This window comes from Cherax quadricarinatus, chromosome 9, assembly GCF_038502225.1.
Source record: "Cherax quadricarinatus isolate ZL_2023a chromosome 9, ASM3850222v1, whole genome shotgun sequence".
Taxonomy (NCBI): domain Eukaryota; kingdom Metazoa; phylum Arthropoda; class Malacostraca; order Decapoda; family Parastacidae; genus Cherax; species Cherax quadricarinatus.
Genome location: NC_091300.1, coordinates 24425124 through 24451618, shown reverse-complemented (window position 1 = coordinate 24451618; position 26495 = coordinate 24425124). Strand labels below are relative to the sequence as shown.

At 46.5% G+C, this 26495-nt stretch overlaps 1 protein-coding gene across 8 annotated transcripts in view; it reads left to right on the top strand.

Moving 5' to 3' along the window:
- The window catches only part of Ca-beta (Calcium channel protein beta subunit), a 485913-nt gene that overhangs the window by 241812 nt on the left and 217606 nt on the right, over window positions 1-26495 (top strand). For 6 of the 8 annotated variants that reach the window (XR_011391785.1, XR_011391784.1, XM_070083354.1 and 3 more), the window contains exons 2-3: window positions 20344-20460; window positions 24665-24736. Coding sequence is in view for 6 of the 8 variants with exons in the window: in XM_070083354.1 (XP_069939455.1) it covers window positions 20344-20460; window positions 24665-24736 (189 nt within the window). In the remaining 2 variants the exon portion in view is untranslated. The remainder of the gene's footprint in view (window positions 1-20343; window positions 20461-24664; window positions 24737-26495) is intronic. The other 2 variants (XM_070083358.1, XM_070083356.1) reach the window with 1 other exon arrangement.

The following is a 26495-nucleotide window of genomic DNA, read 5'->3' as shown; positions in this document are numbered from 1 at the left end:
GGCTATCCCATGATACCTGCAGTCAGTAGGACTATCCCATGACACCTGCAGTCAGCAAGACTATCCCATGACACCTGCAGTAAGTAGGACTATCCCATGACATATGCAGTCAGGACTATCCTATGACACCTGCAATTAGCAGGACTATCCTATGACACCTGCAGTTAGTAGGACTATCCCATGACACTTGCAGTCAGTAGGACTATCCCATGACACCTGCAATCAGGAGTATCCAATGACACCTGCAGTCAGTAGGACTATCCCATGACATCTGAAGTCAGTAGGAATATCCCATGACACGTGTAGTCTGTAGGACTATCCCATGACACCTGCAGTCAATAGGACTATCCCATGACACGTGCAGTCAGTAGGACTATCCCATGACACCTGCAGTCAGTAGGACTATCCCATGACACCTGCAGTCAGTAGGACTATCCTATGACACCTGCAATCAGGACTATTCAATGACACCTGCAGTCATTAGGACTATCCCATGGCACCTGCAGTGAGTAGGACTATCCCATGACACCTGCAGTCAGTAGGACTATCCCATGACACCTGCAGTCAGTAGGACTATCCGATGACACCTGCAGTCAGTAGGACTATCCCATGACACCTGCAGTCAGTAGGACTATCCCATGTCACCTGCAGTCATTAGGAGTATCCCATGACACCTGCAGTCAGTAGGAGTATTCAATGACACCTGCAGTCAGTAGGACTATCCCATGACATCTACGGTCATTAGAACTATCCCATGACACCTGCAGTTTGTAGGACTATCCCATGACACCTGCAATCAGTAGGACTATCCCATGATACCTGCAGTCAGTAGGGCTATCCCATGACACCTGCAGTTAGTAGGACTATCCCATGACACCTGCAGTCAGTAGTAGTATCCCATGACACTTGCAGTCAGTTGGGCTATCCCATGACACCTGCAGTCAGCAGGACTATCCCATGACACCTGAAGTCAGTAGGACTATCCAGTGACACCTGCAGTCAGTAGGACTATCCAATGGCACCAGCAGTCAGTAGGACTATCCCATGACACCTGCAGTCACTAGGACTATCCCATGACACCTGCAGTCAGTAGGACTATCCGTTGACACCTGCAGTCAATAGGACTATCCAATGACACTTGCAGTTCGTAGGACTATCCCATGACACTTGCAGTCAGTAGGACTATCCCATTACACTTGCAGTCAGTAGGACTATCCCATGACACCTGCAGTCAGTAGGACTATCCAATGGCACCTGCAGTCAGTAGGACTATCCCATGACACCTGCAGTCAGTAGGACTATCCCATGACACCTGCAGTCAGTAAAACTATCCGATGACACCTGCAGTGAGTAGGACTATCCCATGACATCTGCAGTCAGTAGGACTATCCCATGGCACCTGCAGTCAGTAGGGCTATCTCATGACACTTGCAGTTAGTAGGACTATCCTATGACACCTGCATTCAGTAGGACTCTCCCATGACACCTGCTGTTAGTAGGACTATCCCATGACACCTGCATTCAGTAGGACTATCCCAGGACACTTGCAATTAGTAGGACTATCCCATAACACCTGAAGTCAGTAGGAATATCCCATGACATATGCAGTCAGGACTATCCTATGACACCTGCAGTCAGTAGGACTATCCCATGATACATGCACTCAGAAGGACTATCCCATAACACCTGCAGTCAATAGGACTATCCCATGACATCTGCAGTCAGTAGGACTATCCCATGACAGCTGCAGTCAATAGGACTATCCCATGACATCTGCAGTTAGTAGGACTATCCCCTGACACCTGCAGTCAGTAGGCCTATACCATGACACCTGCAGTCAGTAGGCCTTTACCATGACACCTGCAGTCAGTAGGACTATCCCATGACACCTGCAGTCAGTAGGACTATCCTATGACACCTACAATCAGTAGGACTACCCCATGACACTTGCAGTCAGTTGGACTATCCCATGACACCTGCAGTCAGTAGGTATATTCCATGACACTTGCAGTTAGTAGGACTTTCGCATGACACCTGCAGTCAGTAGGTATATTCCATGACACTTGCAGTTAGTAGGACTATCGCATGACACCTGCAGTCAGTAGGTATATTCCATGACACTTGCAGTTAGTAGGACTATCCCATGACACCTGCAGTCAGTAGGTATATTCCATGACACTTGCAGTTAGTAGGACTATCCCATGACACCTGCAGTCAGTAGGTCTATCCCATGACACTTGCAGTTAGTAGAAATATCCCATGATACCTGCAGTCAGCAGGTCTATCCGATGACACTTGCAGTTGGTAGGACTATCCCATGACACCTGCAGTCAGTAGGTCTATCCCATGACACTTGCAGTTAGTAGGACTATCCCATGACACCTGCAGTCAGTACGTCTATCCCATGACAACTGCAGCCAGCAGGACTATCACATGACACGCACAGTCAGTAGGACTATCCCTTGACACCTGCAGTCAGTAGGACTATCCCATGACACCTGCAGTCAGTAGGACTATCCCATGACACCTGCAGTCAGTAGGACTATCCCATGACACCTGCAGTCAGTAGGACTATCCCATGACACTTGCAGTCAGTAGGACTATCCCATGACACCTGCAGTCAGTAGGACTATCCCATGACACCTGCAGTCAGTAGGACTATCCAATGACACCTGCAGTCAGTAGGACTATCCCATGACACCTGCAGTCAGTAGGACTATCCCATGACACCTGCAGTCAGTAGGACTATCCCATGACACCTGCAGTCAGTAGGACTATCCCATGACACCTGCAGTCAGTAGGACTATCCCATGACACCTGCAGTCAGTAGGACTATCCCATGACACCTGCAGTCAGTAGGACTATCCCATGACACCTGCATTCAGTAGGACTCTCCCATGACACCTGCTGTTAGTAGGACTATCCCATGACACCTGCAGTCAGTAGGACTATCCTATGACACCTACAATCAGTAGGACTACCCCATGACACTTGCAGTCAGTTGGACTATCCCATGACACCTGCAGTCAGTAGGTATATTCCATGACACTTGCAGTTAGTAGGACTTTCGCATGACACCTGCAGTCAGTAGGTATATTCCATGACACTTGCAGTTAGTAGGACTATCGCATGACACCTGCAGTCAGTAGGTATATTCCATGACACTTGCAGTTAGTAGGACTATCCCATGACACCTGCAGTCAGTAGGTATATTCCATGACACTTGCAGTTAGTAGGACTATCCCATGACACCTGCAGTCAGGAGGTCTATCCCATGACACTTGCAGTTAGTAGGACAATCCCATGATACCTGCAGTCAGCAGGTCTGTCCGATGACACATGCAGTTGGTAGGACTATCCCATGACACCTGCAGTCAGTAGGTCTATCCCATGACACTTGCAGTTAGTAGGACTATCCCATGACACCTGCAGTCAGTAGGTCTATCCCATGACACCTGCAGCCACCAGGAGTATCACATGACACGCACAGTCAGTAGGACTATCCCATGACACCTGCAGTCAGTAGGACTATCCCATGACACCTGCAGTCATTAGGACTATCCTATGACACTTGCAGTTAGTAGGACTATCCCATGACACCTGCAGTCAGTAGATCTATCCCATGACACCTGCAGTCAGTAGGTCTATCCCATGACACTTGCAGTTAGTTGGACTATCCCATAACTCCTGCATTCAGTAGGACTATCCCATGATATTTGCAGTTAGAAGGACTATTCCATGACACCTGCAGTCAGGACTATCCCATAACACCTGCAGTCAGTAGGACTATCACATGACACGCGCAGTCATTAGGACTATCCCATGACACTTGCAGTTAGTTGGACTATCCCACGAAACCTGCAGTAAGTAGGACTATCCCATGACATCTGCAGTCATTAGGATTATCCAATGACATCTGCAGTAAACAGGACTATCCAATGACACCTGCAGTCAGTAGGACTATCATATGACACCTGCAGTAAAAAGGACTATCCAATGACACCTGCAGTCAGTAGGACTATCCCATGACTCTTGCAGTTAGTAGGACTATCCCATAACACCTGCAGTAAGTAGGACTATCCCATAACATATGCAGTCAGGACTATCTCATGACACCTGCAGTCAGTAGGACTATTCCATGAGACCTGCAGTCAGTAGGACTATCCGATTACACCTGCAGCCAGTAGGAGTTTCTCATGACACATGCAGTAAGTAGCACTATCCTATGACATACGCAGTCAGTACTGTCGCATGACACCTGCATTCAGTAGGAAAATCCCATGACATCTGCAGTCAGGACTATCCTATGACACCTGCAGTGAGCAGGACTATCATATGACATCTGCTGTCAGTAGGACTATCCCATGACACCTGCAGTCAGTAGGACTAACCCTTGACACTTGCAGTCAGTAGGACTATCCCATGACATCTGCAGTCAATAGGACTATCCTATGACATCTGCAGTCAGTAGGACTATCCCATGACACCTGAGGTCAGTAGGAGTATCCCATGACACTTGTAGTCAGTAGGACTATCCCACGACACCTGCAGTCAGTAGTACTATCCAATGACACCTGCAGTCAGTAGGACTATCCCATGACACCTGCAGTCAGTAGGACTATCCCATTACACCTGCAGTCAGGACTATCCAATGACACCTGCAGTAAGTAGGACTATCCCATGACACCTTCAGTCAGTAGGACTATCCTATGACACCTGTTGTCAGTAGGACTATCCCATGACACCTGCAGTCAGTAGGACTATCCCATGACACCTGCAGTCAGAAGGACTAACCAATGACACCTGCAGTAAGTAGGACTATCCCATGACATATGCAGTCAGGACTATCCTATGACACCTGCAGTCAGCAGAACTATCCTATGACATCTGCAGTCAGTAGGACTATCCCATGACACCTGCAGTCAGTAGGACTATCCCATGACACTTGCAGTGAGTAGGACTATCCCATGACACCTGAAGTCAGAAGGAATATCCCATGACACTTGTAGTCAGTAAGACTATCCCATGACACCTGCAGTCAATAGGACTATCCCATGACACCTGCAGTCCGTAGGACTATCCCATGACACTTGCAGTCAATAGGACTATCCCATGACACCTGCCGTCAGTAGGACTATCCCATGACACCTGCAGTCAGTAGGACTATCCAATGACACCTGCAGTCAGTAGGACTATCCCATGACACCTGCAGTCAGGACTATCCAATGACACCTGCAGTCAGTAGGACTATCCCATGACACCTGCAGTCAGTAGGACTATCCCATGACACCTGCAGTCAGTAGGACTATCCCATGACACCTACAGTCAGTAGGACTATCCCATGACACCTGCAATCAGTAGGACTATCCCATGACACCTTCAGTAAGTAGGATTATCCCATGACATATGCAGTCAGGACTATCCTATGACACCTGCAGTCAGCAGGACTATCCTATGACATCTACAGTCAATAGGACTATCCCATGACACCTGCAGTAAGTAGGACTATCCCATGATACTTGCAGTCAGTAGGACTATCCCACGACACCTGAAGTCAGTAGGAATATCCCATGACACTTGTAGTCACTAGGACTGTCCCATGACACCTGCAGTCAATAGGACTATCCCATGACACCTGCAGTCAGTAGGACTATCCCATGACAGCTGCAGTCAGTAGGACTATCCCATGACACCTGCAATCAGGACTATCCAATGACACCTGCAGTCAGTAGGACTATCCCATGGCACCTGCAGTCAGTAGGATTATGCCATGGCACCTGCAGTCAGTAGGACTATCCGATGACACCTGCAGTCAGTAGGACTATCCCATGAGACCTGCAGTCAGTAGGACTATCCCATGACACCTGGAGTCAGCAGACACCTGAAGTCAGTAGGACTATCCCATGACACCTGGAGTCAGTAGGACTATCCCATGACACTTGCAGTCAGTAGGACTCTCCCATGACACCTGCAGTCAGCAGGACTATCCCATGACACCTGAAGTCAGTAGGACTATCCCATGACACCTGCAGTCAGTAGGACTATCCCATGACACCTGCAGTCAGTAGGACTATCCCATGACACCTGCAGTCAGTAGGACTATCCCATGACACCTGCAGTCAGTAGGACTATCCCATGACACCTGAAGTCAGTAGGACTTTCCCATGACACCTGCAGTCAGTAGGACTATCTGATGACACCTGCATTCAGTAGGACTATGCCATGACACCTGCAGTCAGTAGGACTATCCCATGACACCTGCAGTCAGTAGGACTATCCCATGACACTTGCAGTCAGTAGGACTATAACATGACACATGCAGTCAGTAGGACTATCCCATGACACCTACAGTCAGTAGGACTATCCCATGACACTTGTAGTCAGTAGGACTATCCAATGACACCTGCAGTCAGTAGAACTATGCAATGACACCTGCATTCAGTAGGACTATCTCATGACACCTGCAGTCAGTAGGACTATCCCATGACACCTGCAGTCAGGACTATCCAGTGACACCTGCATTCAGTAGGATTATCCCATGACGCCTTCAGTCAGTAGGATTTTCCGATGACACCTGCAGTCAGTTGGACTATCCCATGACATCTGCAGTCAGCAGGACTATCCCATGGCACCTGCAGTCAGTAGGACTATCCCATGGCACTTGCAGTCAGTAGGACTATCCAGTGACACGTGCAGTCAGTAGAACTATCCAGTGACACCTGCATTCAGTAGGACTATCACATGACATCTGCAGTCAGTAGTACTATCCCATGACACCTGCAGTCAATAGGACTATCCCATGACACATGTAGTCAGTAGGTCCGTCCCATGACACCTGCAGTCAGTAGGACTATCCCATGACACTTGTAGTCAGTCGGACTATCCAATGACACCTGCAGTCAGTAGAACTATCCAATGACGCCTGAATTCAGTAGGACTATCCCATGACACCTGCAGTCAGTAGGACTATCCCATGACACCTGCAGTCAGGACTATCCAATGACACCTGCAGTCAGTAGGACTATCCCATGACACCTGCAGTCAGTAGGAATATCCCATGACATTTGCAGTCAGTAGGACTATCCCATGACACCTGCAGTCAGTAGGACTATCCCATGACACCTGCAGTAAGTAGGACTATCTCATGACTTATGCTGTCAGGACTATCCTATAACACCTGCAGTCAGCAGGACTATCCTATGACATCTGCAGTCATTAGGACTTTCCCATGACACCTGTAGTCAGTAGGACTATCCCATGACACTTGCAGTCAGTAGGACTATCCCATGACACTTGTAGTCAGTAAGACTATCCCATGACACCTGCAGTCAATAGGACTATCCAGTGACACCTGTAGTCAGTAGGACTATCGCATGACACTTGCAGTCAATAGGACTATCCAGTGACACCTGTAGTCAGTAGGACTATCGCATGACACTTGCAGTCAACAGGACTATCCCGTGACACCTGCAGCCAGTAGGACTATCCCATGACACTTGCAGTCAACAGGACTATCCAATGACACCTGCAGTCAGTAGGACTATCCCGTGACACCTGCAGTCAGTAGGACTATCCCATGACACCTGCAGTCAGTAGGACTATCCCATGACACCTGCAGTCAGTAGGGCTATCCCATGACACCTGCAGTCAGTAGGACTATCCCATGACACCTGCAATCAGTAGGACTATCCCATGACACCTGCAGTCAGCAAGACTATCCCATGACACCTGCAGTAAGTAGGACTATCCCATGACACCTGCAGTCAGCAAGACTATCCCATGACACCTGCAGTAAGTAGGACTATCCCATGACATATGCAGTCAGGACTATCCTATGACACCTGCAATCAGCAGGACTATCCTATGACATCTGCAGTCAGTAGGACTATCCCATGACACTTACAGTCAGTAGGACTATCCCATGACACCTGCAATCAGGACTATACAATGACACCTGCAGTCAGTAGGACTATCCCATGACATTTGAAGTTAGTAGGAATATCCCATGACACTTGTAGTCAGTAGGACTATCCCATGACACCTGCAGTCAATAGGACTATCCCATGGCACGTGCAGTCAGTAGGACTATCCCATGACACCTGCAGTCAGTTGGACTATCCTATGACACCTGCAATCAGGACTATTCAATGACACCTGCAGTCATTAGGACTATCCCATGGCACCTGCAGTGAGTAGGACTATCCCATGACACCTGCAGTCAGTAGGACTATCCCATGACACCTGCAGTCAGTAGGACTATCCGATGACACCTGCAGTCAGTAGGACTATCCCATGACACCTGCAGTCAGTAGGATTATCCCATGACACCTGCAGTCAGTAGGACTATCCCATGACACCTGCAGTCAGTAGGACTATTCAATGACACCTGCAGTCAGTAGGACTATCCCATGACACCTGCAGTCAGTAGGACTATCCCATGACACCTGCAGTCAGTAGGACTATCCCATGACACCTGCAGTCTGTAGGACTATCCCATGACACCTGCAGTCAGTAGGACTATCCCATGACACTTGCAGTCAGTAGGGCTATCCCATGACACCTGCAGTCAGCAGGACTATCCCATGACACCTGAAGTAAGTAGGACTATCCAGTGACACCTGCAGTCAGCAGGACTATCCAATGGCACCTGCAGTCAGTAGGACTATCCGTTAACACCTGCAGTCATTAGGACTATCCAATGACACTTGCAGTTCGTAGGACTATCCCATGACACCTGCAGTCAGTAGGACTATCCAATGGCACCTGCAGTCAGTAGGACTATCCCATGACACCTGCAGTCAGTAGGACTATCCCAAGACACCTGCAGTCAGTAAGACTATCCGATGACACCTGCAGTCAGTAGGAATATCCCATGACACCTGCAGTCAGTAGGACTATCCCATGGCACCTGCAGTCAGTAGGACTATCCCATGACACTTGCAGTTAGTAGGACTATCCTATGACACCTGCATTCAGTAGGACTCTCCCATGACACCTGCAGTCAGTAGGACTATCCCATGACACCTGCAGTCAGTAGGACTATCCCATGACACCTGCAGTCAGTAGGTCTATCCCATGACACTTGCAGTCAGTAGGACTATCCAATGACACCTGCAGTCAGTAGGACTATCCCATGACACTTGTAGTCAGTAGGACTATCCCATGACACCTGCAGTCAGTAGGACTATCCAATGGCACCTGTAGTCAGTAGGACTATCCCATGACACCTGCAGTCAGTAGGACTATCCCATGACACCTGCTGTCAGTAAGATTATCCGATGACACCTGCAGTCAGTAGGACTATCCCATGACACCTGCAGTCAGTAGTAATATCCCATGACACCTGCAGTCAGTAGGACTATCCCATGGCACCTGCAGTCAGTAGGACTATCCCATGACACTTGCAGTTAGTAGGACTATCCTATGACACCTGCATTCAGTAAGACTCTCCCATGACACCTGCAGTCAGTAGGACTATCCCATGACACCTGCAGTCAGTAGGACTATCCCATGACACCTGCCGTCAGTAGGTCTATCCCATGACACTTGCAGTCAGTAGGACTATCCAATGACACCTGCAGTCAGTAGGACTATCCCATGACACTTGTAGTCAGTAGGACTATCCCATGACACCTGCAGTCAGTAGGACTATCCAATGGCACCTGTAGTCAGTAGGACTATCCCATGACACCTGCAGTCAGTAGGACTATCCCATGACACCTGCTGTCAGTAAGATTATCCGATGACACCTGCAGTCAGTAGGACTATCCCATGACACCTGCAGTCAGTAGGACTATCCAGTGGCACCTGTAGTCAGTAGGACTATCCCATGACACCTGCAGTCAGAAGGACTATCCTATGCATTCACGTATATTCCCCAGCATATAGACACACAGTGTTAGCTGCCTGTTCCTCCTCTTTTAAGTGATGATATATATCACTTAAATGTTATGTATGCATGTGTTCATGTGTTTTATATAATAATAATAGCATGCACTTGTTATTATACGTCTCGAATACATGAATAAAAATTATCATCATTATTCAATAAAATTGGCAAATTTAACGTGATGTTACGGGAATAAAAGCTTCTCCCTATTTTACACATAAAATCACCAGATGTTCAGCAACTACGTTGCTGAGTTTTATTTTACACCGTGATCTATTATCAGTCAACTTTTATCAAGATTAAAATTAGACACCTGCAGCATGTGGGTGTCTTTATCGTAGACGTGTCGCCAACCATTGGTTTATCAATGCAAATTCATATACATAATTGGTAGACAGTAGAGCTGTATACAAGAGATGAGGTAATCAGTCCCTCAGCCTTGAAGTTTGTGAAGAATACCGAAGTTTTGAAGAGTCTGATGCACAGCCCAGGTTATACCATTTGTGTACAACGTTCATACAGGTTTGAACCTCCGCCACTGAAGATTTTTTGAAGTTATCCCAGCCGTCGTTCCAGGATGCTGGGAATGTGTTCAGCAAGTTTGGTCATAGGCCGCCTGCACATGTCAAGTTTTCCAAGAATTTGGTCCTCGTTACCGTACACAACACTTGAAAATTTGAAGCCAGTTTGACGAGGCGTTGTCGCGTTTTGAGCGAAATACAATGGGAAGATTGGAGGAAAAACAAAAAAATCAAGCAACCCATTAAAGATCCTACTTTAGGGATAGCTACTTAATTACTAACTAGCTTCTGATTACCCAAAATGTGTAATGGGGTTAAGAAGTCCACCTCCTTTATTTTTCACTGTCACTCGACTATACTTGCACTACACTGGTAAACTTAAGAACATAACAGGAACAAGAAACATCCTGAGGTACAGTCATATCAACAAGACGTGTACCTGCAGCAGTGATAACAATATACAGTGGAGGGAATGTATGGATCCAGAGCAAAGGAGAAACTCTAAGTCTGGTATAAAATTTGATGAAAAGGTGTCTGTAATTATTAATCTAACATCTTTATTATGTACCCTATACCCATCCTGTGGGCTGTAGTCAAAGGATTATAGAGGTACATAATGCGTCCTGGAACTGGGCTGCAACAATACAGTATTTATATATGTAGTTACTGCTAAATATTTACAATTAGGCTGTAGCAGGAACTATAAATGTTGTATTGACAGGGAAACTAATGGTCAGTGACACACACACAACAGCTGCTCCACCTGTTAATGACAACCTCCACCATCAGACTCAACCCAGGATCAGCTGTAGACCTCCATTCACTGCCAGTCACAACAACAACTACTCATCCTAATTTCTTTAATCTTTCTCCTCTTCTTCCTCTCTTCTATAACAATTATCTTAACCATCATACACGTGATCTCAGTGTTGAGTCAGCCTTACCACCTGCAGGGTCCACCTTCGTATCACAGTTCACTAGAGATTCTGGAAGGTTTTGAAAACATCTATCAGATAAGAAGCTGCGAGGGTGGAGGGAGGAAGTATATCTCTGCTCACAGGTATCCCTCACTGGGAGATATACCCCATAGATATTCATATTCCTCACAAATGAAAATACGATACAACATTACCATAAGATAAGATATTTTTAAAATGATGTAAAGAAACCAATATCTTTCTGACACATGTATACCTGGAGGATGCTCCGGGGATCAACCTGGTCCATGACCAGGTCTCACGGTGGATCAGAGCCTGACCAACCAGGCTGTTACTTCTCGCCGCACGCAGTCCAGTGTACGAACCACAGCCCGGCTGGTCAGGTACTACTTTAGGTATTTGTCCAGCTTCGTCTTGAAGACAGCCAGGGGTCTGTTGGTAATCCTCCTTATGTATGCTGGGAGGTAGTCCAGCTGTCTGTATTGTCTCTTGATGTATTCACGGCACCCCTGCTTTTCATTGTGGGTATGTTGCATCGTCTGCCTAGTCTATCGTTTTCGTAGGGAGTGATTCCTGTGTGAAGATTTGGAACCAGTCCCTCTAGGGCTTTCCAAGTGCAGGTTATGATGCATCTCTCTCGTCTTCTTTCCAGGAAGTACAGGTCAAGGGACCTCAAATGTTCCCAGTAGTTAAGGTGTTTGACTGAACTAATACCTGCAGTGAAGGTGCTCTGTACATACTCTAGATCTGTAATTTCACCTGCCTTGAATGGGGCTGTTAGTGTACAGCAGTATTTTACCCTAGAGAAAACAAGTGATTTGAAAAAGATCGTAGGTATGTCATCCCTTGTTTTGAAAGTTCTAATTATCCATCCTATCATTTTCTTTGCAGATGTGATAGTGACACTGTTATGATCCTTGAAGGTGAGGTCCTCTGACATTAACACTCCCAAGTCCTTCACATTAGTTTTTCGCTCTGCTGTGTGGTTAGTGTTTGTAATATACTCTGTTCTACCTATTATTTCCTCAAGTTTTCCATAGAGTAACTGAAATTTGTCCTCATTGAACATCATACTGTCTTCGTTGACCAATGGAAAACTTGGTTTATGTCCGCTTGGAGATGTACTGTGTCCTCAGTGGATGACAGTCTTGCAGATTCTAGTATCATCTGCAAAGAAGACACAGTGCTATGGTTTACATCTCTGTTTGATATGAGGATGAGGAACAGAATGGGGGTAAGTACTGTACTTTGTGTAAGAGAGCTTTTCACTGTGGCAGCCTTCGACTTACCTATGTTTATCATCACTTTTTGTGCTCTGTTGGTTAGAAAGTTGAAGATCCATCTGCTCACTTTTCCAGTTATTCGCTTAATATGCCTTTTGTGTGCTATTACACCATGATCACGCTTGTCGATAGTTTTTACAAAGTCTGTATATACTACTTCTACACTTTGTCCTTCAGTGCATCCAAACCCATGTCATTGTGGTCCAATAGTTGTAAGAGGCAGGAGCGACCTGTTCTAAACTCATGTTGCCTTAGATTTTGTAATTATTGGGAATCCAAGTCGTTGGCGATGATGCTTCTTAGTGGTCTCTCAAAAAATTAAATTATTGATAAGGTTTTCAAGTTCGTTCATGAAAAATTGATTCGGATTGTTTATCTTTAGTCAGATCAATGGCTCACTAAACACAGTACATTTAACTTAAGTTCAATATTTTCTACTTTCCTAGTCAGAGCTTCCTTCCGCATTTCAGATAATCTAGTCCCCTAGAGAAGCTCAGTGATTCTTCACCTTCACCTGTAGAGGGAGCATCTCTCTCTACTATACATATTTTCTTCGTTTTCCTTAAGGGGAATATACCTTGAGCATACTTCAGCTGCCAAAGAATTGATCCTTTCAAGGTATTGGTTTTGTTATTTAAGATATCTTCCCAGCATGTTTCATTAGGGACACGGTTTATTTGATCCCGGTTGATGTTCTTATTGTTCAAGTTGAATTTGGTGAAGGCACCCTCATACCTGTGTTCATTTAACTGGTCAGGAACTCTGTGCATCATAAACATGAACACAACAGTACATGTACTTTTGTAAGCTTATGTAATATTTACACATGATTTACATGTAGTGTGTACATGTATCATTGTGTACACGTACAGTTGTGCAGATGTATCGAGCGAAGAGAAGAGTGTAGAGGCAGCAGCAGTCAGGGAGGCAGCCAGTCACCAGCATACTGGGAAATATGACTGTCTTAATGACTGTTATGAAAGACCTTGCAGACGTGTTGGCTTAACCCACCTCCGCCTCCACTCCACCCCTTTCTTCCCCCTCCATTTTTCCCCTTCCTTACCTTCATTATTCTTCATTTCAAAAAGAAAACCCAGACACGAATACTGGAACATTCAGTTGCTAGAGTTTAACCTAAACGAAAGTAAGATTGAAATTATTATGAGAGACGAAGGCAGAAACCTGGAGTGAAGGTGTAACTCCATCAGACCAGAAACCTGGAGTGAAGGTGTAACTCCATCAGACCAGACACCTGGAGTGGTGTAACTCCATCAGACCAGAAACCTGGAGTGAAGGTGTAACTTCATCAGACCAGACACCTGGAGTGGTGTAACTCCATCAGACCAGAAACCTGGAGTGAAGGTGTAACTCCATCAGACCAGACAGACACCTGCAAGGAACCATTACCACAAACCTGACCCTTAATATATACATAAACTAAACATCATCAGCACATGCTAGGTTGCACATCAGCACATGTTAGGCTGCACAACATCAGTAGCACATGTTAGGCTGCACAACATCAGTAGCACATGTTAGGCTGCATAAATTCAGTAGCACATGTTAGGCTGCATAACATCAGTAGCACATGTTAGGCTGCATAACATCAGTAGCACATGTTAGGCTGCATAACATCAGTAGCACATGTTAGATTGCACAACATCAGCAGCACATGTTAGGCTGCACAACATCAACCGCACATGTTAGGCTGCACAACATCAGTAGCACGTTAGGCTGCATAACATCAGTAGCACATGTTAGGCTGCACAACATCAGTAGCACATGTTAGGCTGCACAACATCAGTAGCACATGTTAGGCTGCATAACATCAGTAGCACATGTTAGGCTGCACAACATCAGTAGCACATGTTAGGCTGCACAACATCAGTAGCACATGTTAGGCTGCATAACATCAGTAGCACATGTTAGGCTGCACAACATCAGTAGCACATGTAAGGCTGCATAACATCAGTAGCACATGTTAGGCTGCACATCAGCACATATTAGGCTGCACAACATCAACAGCACATGCTAGGCTGCACATCAACAGCACATGCTAGGCTGCACATCAACAGCACATGCTAGGCTGCACAACATCAACAACACATGCTAGGCTGCACAACATCAACAGCACATGCTAGGCTGCACAACATCAACAGCACATGCTAGGCTGCACAACATCAACAGCACATGCTAGGCTGCACAACATCAACAGCACATGCTAGGCTGCACAACATCAACAGCACATGCTAGGCTGCACAACATCAACAGAACATGCTAGGCTGCACATCAACAGCACATGCTAGGCCGCACAACATCAACAGCACATGCTAGGCTGCACAACATCAACAGCACATGCTAGGCTGCACAACATCAACAGAACATGCTAGGCTGCACATCAACAGCACATGCTAGGCTGCACAACATCAACAGCACATGCTAGGCTGCACAACATCAACAACACATGCTAGGCTGCACAACATCAACAACACATGCTAGGCTGCACAACATCAACAACACATGCTAGGCTGCACAACATCAACAACACATGCTAGGCTGCACAACATAAGTCCTGCACTTAGCACGGGTCACTTAGCACGGGTCACTTAGCACGGGTCACTTAGCACGGGTCACTTACTTAGCACGGGTCACTTAGCACGGGTCACTTAGCACGGGTCACTTAGCACGGGTCACTTAGCACGGGTCACTTAGCACGGGTCCCAGGCCACAGAAGCCATATAGAATATAAAGATAAACTACCTTCATGTTACTATGATAGTTTTTTGACATTTTACTCAAAGTCAATTTCTAAACGCTTAGAATCTTTTCATATACCATTTTCTTTAAGTCTGGGTTAATTTAGGGTAGTTAGCATGAAAGTATAAAAACATTTGTTTAATAAAAAATAAGTAAATTAAAATACTGGCTGTGATATGAGTAGCTGAAAAGAAAAACATTCAACGCTGGGCATATTTCCTTGCACCTGCTGTCCTCGTTCACCCAGCAAGTAGGTGCCTGAGTGTTAGCCGACTGGTTTGGGTCGCATCCTGGGGGCAAGACTGAAGGACCCAAGTGGAAATAAGACAGACAGTCCTCGATGACGCACTGACTCTCTTGGGTTGTCCTGGGTGGCTAACCCTCCGGGTTAAAAAATCTGAATAAATCTTAACGTGCTTGTCCTCGGGGCCAGACAAGTGTTTATTCTTCTCTCGGCCTCAACCTTCAAGGTAAACCTGAGGGTGACACAATACTGTCACTAAGCTTCTCCCAGGCTGACAGGAACCAAGGTTACTGCCACTAAGCTTCTTCCAGGCTGACAGGAATCAAGGTTACTGCCACTAAGCTTCTCCCAGGCTGACAGGAATCAAGGTTACTGGCACTAAGCTTCTCCCAGGCTGACAGGAACCAAGGTTACTGCCATTAAGCTTCTCCCAGGCTGACAGGAACCAAGGTTACTGCCACTAAGCTTCTCCCAGGCTGACAGGAACCAAGGTTACTGCCACTAAGCTTCTTCCAGGCTGACAGGAATCAAGGTTACTGCCACTAAGCTTCTTCCAAGCTGACAGGAATCAAGGTTACTGCCACTAAGCTTCTCCCAGGCTGACAGGAACCAAGGTTACTGCCATTAAGCTTCTCCCAGGCTGACAGGAACCAAGGTTACTGCCACTAAGCTTCTCCCAGGCTGACAGGAACCAAGGTTACTGCCACTAAGCTTCTCCCAGGCTGACAGGAATCAAGGTTACTGCCACTAAGCTTCTTCCAGGCTGACAGGAATCAAGGTTACTGCCACTAAGCTTCTCCCAAGCTGACAGGAATCAAGGTTACTGCCACTAAGCTTCTCCCAGGCTGACAGGAACCAAGGTTACTGCCATTAAGCTTCTCCCAGGCTGACAGGAACCAAGTTTACTGTCACTAAGCTTCTCCCAGGCTGACAGGAACCACGGTTACTGCCACTAAGCTTCTCCCAGGCTGACAGGAACCAAGGTTACTGCCACTAAGCTTCTCCCAGGCTGACAGGAATCAAGGTTACTGCCACTAAGCTTCTCCCAAGCTGACAGGAATCAAGGTTACTGCCACTAAGCTTCTTCCAGGCTGACAGAAATCAAGGTTACTACCACTAAGCTTCTCCCAGGCTGACAGGAATCAAGGTTACTGCCACTAAGCTTCTCCCAGGCTGACAGGAACCAAGGTTACTGCCACTAAGCTTCTCCCAGGCTGACAGGAATCAAGGTTACTGCCACTAAGCTTCTCCCAGGCTGACAGGAACCAAGTTTACTGTCACTAAACTTCTTCTAGGCTGACAGGAATCAAGGTTACTGCCACTAAGCTTCTTCCAGGCTGACAAGAATCAAGGTTACTGCCACTAAGCTTCTTCCAGGCTGACAGGAATCAAGGTTACTGCCACTAAGCTTCTTTCAGGCTGACAAGAATCATGGTTACTGCCACTAAGCTTCTCCCAGGCTGACAGGACCCACGGTTACTGCCACTAAGCTTCTCCCAGGCTGACAGGAACCAAGTTTACTGTCACTAAGCTTCTTCCAGGCTGACAAGAATCAAGGTTACTGCCACTAAGCTTCTCCCAGTCTGACAGGACCCACGGTTACTGCAACTAAGCTTCTCCCAGGCTGACAGGAACCAAGGTTACTGCTACTAAGCTTCTCCCAGGCTGACAGGAACCAAGTTTACTGTCACTAAGCTTCTCCCAGGCTGACAGGAACCACGGTTACTGCCACTAAGCTTCTCCCAGGCTGACAGGAACCAAGTTTACTCTCACTAAGCTTCTTCCAGGCTGACAGGAATCAAGGTTATTGCCACTAAGCTTCTCCCAGGCTGACAGGAATCAAGGTTACTGCCACTAAGCTTCTTCCAGGCTGACAAGAATCAAGGTTACTGCCACTAAGCTTCTCCCAGGCTGACAGGACCTACGGTTACTGCCACTAAGCTTCTTCCAGGCTGACAGGAACCAAGGTTACTGCTACTAAGCTTCTCCCAGGCTGACAGGAACCAAGTTTACTGTCACTAAGCTTCTTCCAGGCTGACAGGAACCAAGTTTACTGTCACTAACCTTCTCCCAGGCTGACAGGAACCACGGTTACTGCCTCTAAGCTTCTCCCAGGCTGACAGGAACCAAGTTTACTGTCACTAAGCTTCTTCTAGGCTGACAGGAATCAAGGTTATTGCCACTAAGCTTCTCTCAGGCTGATAGAAACCAAGGTTACTGCCACTAAGCTTCTTCCAGGCTGACAGGAACCAAGGTTACTGCCACTAAGCTTCCAGGCTGACAGGAATCAAGGTTACTGCCACTAAGCTTCTCCCAGGCTGACAGGAACCAAGGTTACTGCCACTGAGCTTCTCCCAGGCTGACAGAAACCAAGGTTACTGCCACTAAGCTTCTCCCAGGCTGACAGGACCCACGGTTACTGCCACTAAGCTTCTCCCTGGCTGACAGGAACCAAGGTTACTGCCACTGAGCTTCTCCCAGGCTGACAGAAACCAAGGTTACTGCCACTAAGCTTCTCCCAGGCTGACAGGACCCACGGTTACTGCCACTAAGCTTCTCCCAGGCTGACAGAAACCAAGGTTACTGCTACTAAGCTTCTCCCAGGCTGACAGGAACCAAGTTTACTGTCACTAAGCTTCTTCCAGGCTGACAGGAACCAAGTTTACTGTCATTAAGCTTCTCCCGGACTGAAAGGAACCACGGTTACTGCCACTAAGCTTCTCTCAGGCTGACAGGAACCAAGTTAACTGTCACTAAGCTTCTTCCAGGCTGACAGGAATCAAGGTTATTGCCACTAAGCTTCTCCCAGGCTGACAGAAACCAAGGTTACTGCCACTAAGCTTCTCCCAGGCTGACAGAAACCAAGGTTACTGCCACTAAGCTTCTTCCAGTCTAACAGGAACCAAGGTTACTGCCACTAAGCTTCCAGGCTGACAGGAATCAAGGTTATTGCCACTAAGCTTCTCCCAGGCTGACAGTAACCAAGGTTACTGCCACTAAGCTTCCAGGCTGACAGTAACCAAGGTTACTGCCACTAGGCTTCTTCCAGGCTGACAGGAACCAAGGTTACTGCCACTAAGCTTCCAGGCTGACAGGAATAAAGGTTACTGCCACTAAGCTTCCAGGCTGACAGGAATCAACGTTACTGCCACTAAGCTTCTCCCAAGCTGACAGGAACCAAGGTTACTGCCACTAAGCTTCTCCCAGGCTGACAGAAACCAAGGTTACTGCCACTAAGCTTCTCCCAGGCTGACAGAAACCAAGGTTACTGTCACTATGCTTCTCCCAGGCTGACAGAAACCAAGGTTATTGTCACTAAGCTTCTCCCAGGCTGACAGAAACCTAGGTCACTGTCACTAAGCTTCTCCAAGGCTGACAGAAACCAAGGTTACTGTCACTAAGCTTCTCCCAGGCTGACAGGAACCAAGGTTACTGCCACTAAGCTTCTTCTAGGCTGACAGGAATGAAAGTTACTACCACTAAGCTTCTCCCACGCTGACAGGTACCAGGGTTACTGCCACTAAGCTTTTCCCAGGCTGACAGGAAGCAAGGCTGCATGCAGCAGTACAAGCAACACTATCTTATCACCTCAACATGAATTAATTAACATTTGCATCAACGCTACTGATATATTGTATTGCAAAAGTCTTTATTTATAGAACAGCTACAACGGTAATGTAATACCATTATGTTTTTAAATATTGATATTTATTATTTAAAAAAATATTTTTTATATAAATTAATAAATTGTAGGATTTCGTTATGTACAATGTGACACAATCATAGCTCTGAAAACACCGTAAGTGTGTGATCAGCTGGAGGTTCTGTTGCTAGTGCTTAGTACGCCCGGGGTGAGTGGAATCATAGAGCACAGTTACTAGGCTTCATTACAGCTGTGAGTCAGGAGCCCTGGAAGCCTGTCTCGTCTCAGCTGGTAAGAGCAGGCTACCTCAGCTCGTCTCAGCCAGTAAGAAGAGTAGGCAACCTCAGCTCGTCTCAATCAGTAAGAGCAGGCAACCTCATCTCAACCCGCGGATAAACTTGTCCGTGGCGTCACCGTCGGTAATGATTTATATGTGCTGACTGGCGAGCCTGTTATACATGAGGCAGCCCTTACTGGCGCGCCTGGGCATCGAACCTCTCACCTGGCGGCGCCAGGTGGTGCTAATGATATGCGGTCATGTGTATGCATTAACAGTGAGAGGCGCTTGCATGACAGTGGACGTCTTGGCCCCCCTCACGTCACACAGGAAAACCCCTCACATTGTGTGTGTTATGTAGCATAGCTTCATATCTTGCGTTAGTTAACCTCTGAGAAACGTTGATAGGTATGGATCTATATTTGTTATACGTGTTTTGTTCATGATTCCAGTGAATTTCTTGTGTGGGTTGGTTATTGTGTCAATTTGAAGAAGTTTTATAATACTTATAAGATGATATATTACTTTAGAAGATGATATATGAAGATAGTTGATGAAATATAACAGGGGAAACGCACATAGATTATATTCCTTTATTTATCTATCATAATTATAGATTATATTCATATGCCCAGTTTTATTTATTAAAAGAACAGGGGGGGGCTAATACCAGTACAATAGCAAGCTTTTGTTTGGCACTGTGCAGGTGTTATGTGGAGTAGGGTAGCAGCACACTGCTGGTGTGCCAATCTTTGTTAATACACGTACTAATACCGGTACCATTATTGCAGGGTTCGGCTGACTCAAACTACTCCCAGCCGTCATCAGATCTCTCACTGGACGAGGAGAGAGAGAACTTAAGGAGGGAGACAGAGAGACAGGCTCTCTCACAGCTTGATAAGGCCAGGGTGAGATTCTGCTTCTAACACGCCTTTGAGTGCGTGGGTGGGTGTGTGAATTTGGGCTGGATGTGTGGGCGTGAGAGCGGGTGGGTGAGTGAGCTTGGGTGGGATGTATGGGTGGGGTCCGGGGGCATGAATCTGGGGTTGAGTGCAATGTGTGGATATGATTGAGATGTGTGGGTGGTGTTTGAGTTGGGTTGGCGGGGTGTGTGTGGGCGTAATGTGTGGGTGTGGGCGTGATGCCAAGGTGTGAGAGATGTGTGGTGTAGGTTCGTTGCCTGGGTGTGTGGGAAATGTGGGTAAATTATAGGTATGTAGGTGTGTTTGTGGCCTTGAGGCCATAGGTGGTGGGTGGAAGTATCAGTATTGATATGTGCGGATATGTGGATATACTGATACGTGGGACATGTTACGCGAGTCATGCATAAATGAAGATGTTTGGAGCGTGTGTGTGTGTGTGTGTGTGTGTGTGTGTGTGTGTGTGTGTGTGTGTGTGTGTGTGTGTGTGTGTGTGTGTGTGTGTGTGTGTGTGTGTGTGAGGTGCAGTAGTATGGATGGTAGCTTCACAGTAGTTCCTTTCCCTTGACCACTAACCTGACCTTCACTTGGGTCATCAACAGGTGGCGCTAACACCATCACTTCACCATGTTAACCTCATTAACAGCTGTGTGTAGACGTAGTCTGGCACTAAATTATTACTACAAAATGATGACAGTTCAGTCGTTGATCTCTGCCACAGAGTCAGAAGATAACTTGAAGAAGACATCATAAGTTGTCTAAGGAGGACATAAGTTGATTGTCCTAAAAAGATGTCAGACACAGCACCATTCTGCTGAGGTTTATCAAAAGACAAACCATCCATTTCTGCAATAAAGTTACTCCAGCGTGTCGGTACTGTATACCATGAATATAGTAATATTAATGATTTAAGACTTCGTGTGAGATCAGGTGCACTGAGGAGAAGAAAGAATGCTGAGAGGCATCAAGCATCTTGGTAGAGGAAGAACACCACTAAACGAGAGAGTGAGCGAGACTTGTGGGCCTCAGTAACACACGCTGTCAAAATTAAAAATCTCTGCTTTAGAAAGATATTTTCTTCAGAAGGCTTGTTTTGCTTATTTTGTCTTTGTCCAAATAACTGAGAAGTGAATACAGACCCATAGCTCATTGTCTCTCGGTCAGGACTCCAGCATCATCATTAAGCTCATTATAAAAAACCTCGTAGCTCCTTATTAACACAGTTGATTAGAGTTACTATCTAATTCTACATAAAGTATTCTACGTGTCAATTTTCACGGGATTTTTTCGAAACACTGCATTAATGAAAAAAAACTCATCAACATTCTCCGACTGGACAAATATTTGAAATGAATATTGTTTGCCGATGTGTTTCAATATCTGTGTAGACCATATCAGGAGTGGTGGGAATGTCTCGCTTGAAAACTGCACCAGACGTCGAGTATCGAGAAAACGTTACCAGCTATCAGAAAACTTTTTTATACAGACTCAGTGAAGTTATAACTGATATGGCGCCCACTGGTCTCAGTACACATGCTCAGCAGAGGCGTAACTAATGTAGCACCTAGTAGTGGCAGGGAACTGATACCCTGTTTTATTGGACGGTCCTGTGTGCTGTGGTGTTGATTATGTGGGTTGAGCAAGGGATGGTATTCCATGTGAGTGTGGGTATTCATGGACCCCCTCATTGGTAATCATGTCTCATGGAGACTGACACGACTTTTCCCAAACCTCCACCGGTGAATCACTTTTCCCCCAACCCCCAGCATTAGTGATGTCACTTTCCCCAGACTCCCAACATCAGTGATGTCACTTTCCCTGTACTCCCAGCTACTTCATTGGAACTCCGAGCATTAGTGAGGTCACTTTCTTCAAACTCCCATCTTGAACGATTCCTAAATCAGCCAGCGAGGAGTCGTGACGTCATACACGAGTGTGGAATGGTTTTGGTAATAACTTAGAGAAACTAAAGGGAAAAGTGAAGGAGAGGAATCCAAAAACTAAAACATCACTAATAATAGATTCTGACGTAAGCAGCATCAGGTTTACGGTAGTTTGCACAGCAGCAGCAGCAGGTTTACAGTAGTGTGCACAGCAGCAAGTTTATAGTAGTGTGCACAGCAGCAGGTTTACAGTAGTATGCACAGCAGCAGGTTTACAATGGTGTGCACAACAGCAGGTTTACAGTAGTGTGCACAGCAGCAGCAGCAGCAGCAGCAGCATCAAGCATACAGCAGTGTACACAACAGCAGCAGCATCAGGTTTACAGTAGTGTACACAGCAGCAGCTGTTGTAGAGTGGTGTGAGGAGCAGCAGCAGATGTAGAATGGTGTAAACAACAACTGGTGTAGCGGTGTTGATGAGCAGCAACAGTAGCAACTGGTATAGAATTGTGTAAACAAAAACTGGTGTAATGGTGTGGACAGCAACAGCATCAGGTTACGGAATCTACGATTCCTTAATCCTTCGTAATTAGTAATGACCTCAACACCTTACACTCCTTCATGATTACTTCTACCCCCTCTCTTTCCATCCCTGAATAATTTAGCACTGCAGCTGGAGGGAGATGTGTACTTACACAGATGTTCATCAGGGGCTCAACCAGAACCCAGCAGCACATCCCACTAAAATTTACCTTAACCTCAAGAAGTAGTTTTAACGACAAACAGCAGTTTACTCATGATCAACTACCCCATAGCAAAGACCCAACACGTACATTTAACAAGGCAAACAGCTAATAATTTTTATGGCTTTAACACAGGAATGTTTGTGCATTAGCTGCAAGAGTGTGTATTAATGAAATATACTAACATCTTCCCTACAACTTGGCACAGTGAGCACAACACATGACTGGTTCATTTAGACTGTGACCAAAGTCATAGAGACTGAAGTCAGTAACTGGTTTCATATGAACCATGGCACCTCACTGTTGATATACCGTGGTCAGCGAGTAGCTAACACGATCTTTCGTATATAATGTTGACGTTGGAGGGCATTGTGAGCGCTGGGCGGGGCCTACATAAGGCATTGTTGCCTGGTGGAAAGAGCTTATCTGGCAACACTGATTGGTGGGCAGGGTTTACACCAGTGTTGGCTGGTGGGCGGAGCTTACTTAGCAACACTGGTTGGTGGGTGGAAGAAGATTGCCTGGCAGCACTGGCTGGTGAGGATTTACACCTGGCAGTGTTGACCAATGGGCAGGGCTCATAATCTGCAGTATAGCTTTTAAGAAGTCGCTCAGCAAATCTGCTGAGGAGAGCAGCAAAGGCTAGTAGGCAAAGCTCGCCTGGCAGCTCTGGATGGCAGGATGTCTGGCAGTGCTGGCTGGTGGGCGGTGCTTACATCCGGCAGCTTTCTGGGAGCTGAGGCTTACACCAAGCAAAGCTGGCTAGAGGTTAGAGCTCGCCTGGCAGTGCTGGCTGGTGGTTAGAGCTCGCCTGGCAGTGCTGGCTGGTGGTTAGAGCTCGCCTGGCAGTGCTGGCCGGTAGGCAGGGCTCGCCTGGCAGCGTTAACTTGTGGACGGGGATTGCATCTGGCAACGGTAGTGGGGCTTTCACCTAGCATCGGTGGCTGGTGGGCGGGGCTTGTACTGACAGCTCCGGCTGGTGGGCGGGGCTTGTACTGACAGCTCCGGCTGGTGGGCGAGGCTTGTACTGACAACGCTGACTAGTGGGCGGGGTTTGTACTGACAGCTCCGGCTGGTGGGCAGGGCTTGTACTGACAGCGCTGGCTAGTGGGCGGGGCTTATGCTGGCAGGACTGGCTGGTGGGCGGGGTTTTTTTTTTTTACCGGCAGCACTGGCTGGTGGGCGGGCGGGCGGGCTCTCCGGCAGCGCTCACACACGCCCTCAACAAACACAGCTTCTAGCCATGTTGTGTTCATTCAAGAATTCAGCGGATTTTTCAACTAGAGATGTAACATAGTCATGAATATTAGTTAGCATGATAAGTAGCCAATGCATATACATGTTGTAATCTTTATCTTCCAAGGCATTAAGTTCTAGCAATTAAAATACACAAGCTTTCGCCACAACCGCTGCCCCAACAATATACTGTATATATTCTTACGATCTATATAACCCAGTGAACAAGACTATATAGAGATATATATACAGTTATAAAGTTGAAACGGCAAGAGAGAAGTGAGGCAGCAGGTCCACCTTGCCAGCACTACATTCCTTGTGTTATGGTAGGGTCCTCAGCGCGATGGAAGAGTGAAGCGAAGAACAGAAGGCCAGGCATTCGTCACACTGCAGCAGGCCAGGGTGAGTTGGGCACCCAGGCCCCGCTCCACTGACTTGTGTGGCACTCTCCCTCTAGCTAGTGTGGCATTCTTATACTTTGTATGGTTCTAGCCAAACAGCATGCATGTTTGGTTCTGGCCATGTAGAACAGGCGTGTTTGTAGCGCTGTCCCTGTAAAGTGTGTGTGTGTGTGTGTGTGTGTGTGTGTGTGTGTGTGTGTGTGTGTGTGTGTGTGTGTGTGTGTGTGTGTGTGTGTGTGTGTCTGTCTGTCTGTGTGTGTGTCTGTGGCGCGCGGCGCTCCGTTCCACAAGATTGCCATGGCATCTACCATGTAGGGCATGAATGGCATGCTGCTGGCAGCAAGAGATATAACAAGGTATATAATCCATGATGTGACAGCAGGAGGTATACAATCCATACTGACAGTAAGAGGTATATAATCCATACTGACAGCAAGAGGTATATAACCCATGCTGCTGATGACAAGAGGTATATAATCCATATTGTGACAGCAAGAGGTATATAATCCATGCTGCTGACAGCAAGAGGTATATAATCCCTGCTGCTGACAACAAGGGTTGTATAATCCATGCTTCTGACAGCAAGGACATATAATCCATGCTGCTGACAGCAAGAGCATGTAATCCATACTGCTGACAGCAAGGGCATATAATCCATACTGCTGACAGCAAGGGCATATAATCCATACTGCTGACAGGAAGGGCATATAATCCATGCTGCTGACAGCAAGGGGTATATAATGCATTCTGCTGACAAGAGGTACAGTATATAATACAGCAAAAGTAAGTATTATTTAGCTCTGGCTATACACATCTAGTTGGCAGGATAACTTGAGTGAATGGCATGATTGCACTTGGCATCTCTCTCTCTCTCTCTGTTGCCATTGATGTACGTATATAGCTCTTATCCTTGGTTGTGTGCGTATCTTGAGACTGTGTGTGTGTGTGTGTGTGTGTGTGTGTGTGTGTGTGTGTGTGCGTGTGTGCGTGTGTGCGCGCGTGTGTGTGTGTCTGTGTGTGTGTGTGCGATCGTGTCTGAGACTATTTGTGTTTGTGTGTATGTGTAGATGTCTTGAGACTGTGCATTTCCCCGTATGTAAGGTTGGGAGACTGTGTTGTGTTGTGTGTGTTTTTTTTTTTTTTGTTATGGTCTCACTATGTAGTTAGTAGCGTAGAGTTGCTTGCTGTAATATAGCATCTTGCTTAACACAGTAACACAGTGTTGGACTGATGGCCACCCCGCTGTCTCCTCGACTTGACTCGAGACTCGGCTAACACCAGAGCAACAGTGATGTGATACAACAGTGCCCAGACACCTGTAGCTTATATACAGCAGCAGAGCGGGTATTGGGGCAGGTGTTGTGCGCGAGGTGTGGAACAGATGCTGTGTGTGAGATGTTGGAGCAGGTGTTGCGTTAGGTGTTGGAGTAGGCGTTGTGTAAGGTGTTGGAGCAGGTGTTATGTGAGGTGTTGGAGCAGGTATTATGTGAATTGTTGGAACAGAGGTTATGTGAGGTGTTCTGGCGATGATTAGTTATTTATACAGACATACACCTCAGTATATGTACAGATATACACCTCAGTATTTATGCACTGAAACATACACCTCAGTATATATACACAGACATGTTTTATAGAGATAGATATGTGTAGAAAGGTAGGTTATAAGGGAATATTAAAATATTTCTACAAATATTTTAACATGAGCTGATTTTTCACAAATATATGTCATTATAGAGACATTATTTTGTTAGTTCAGT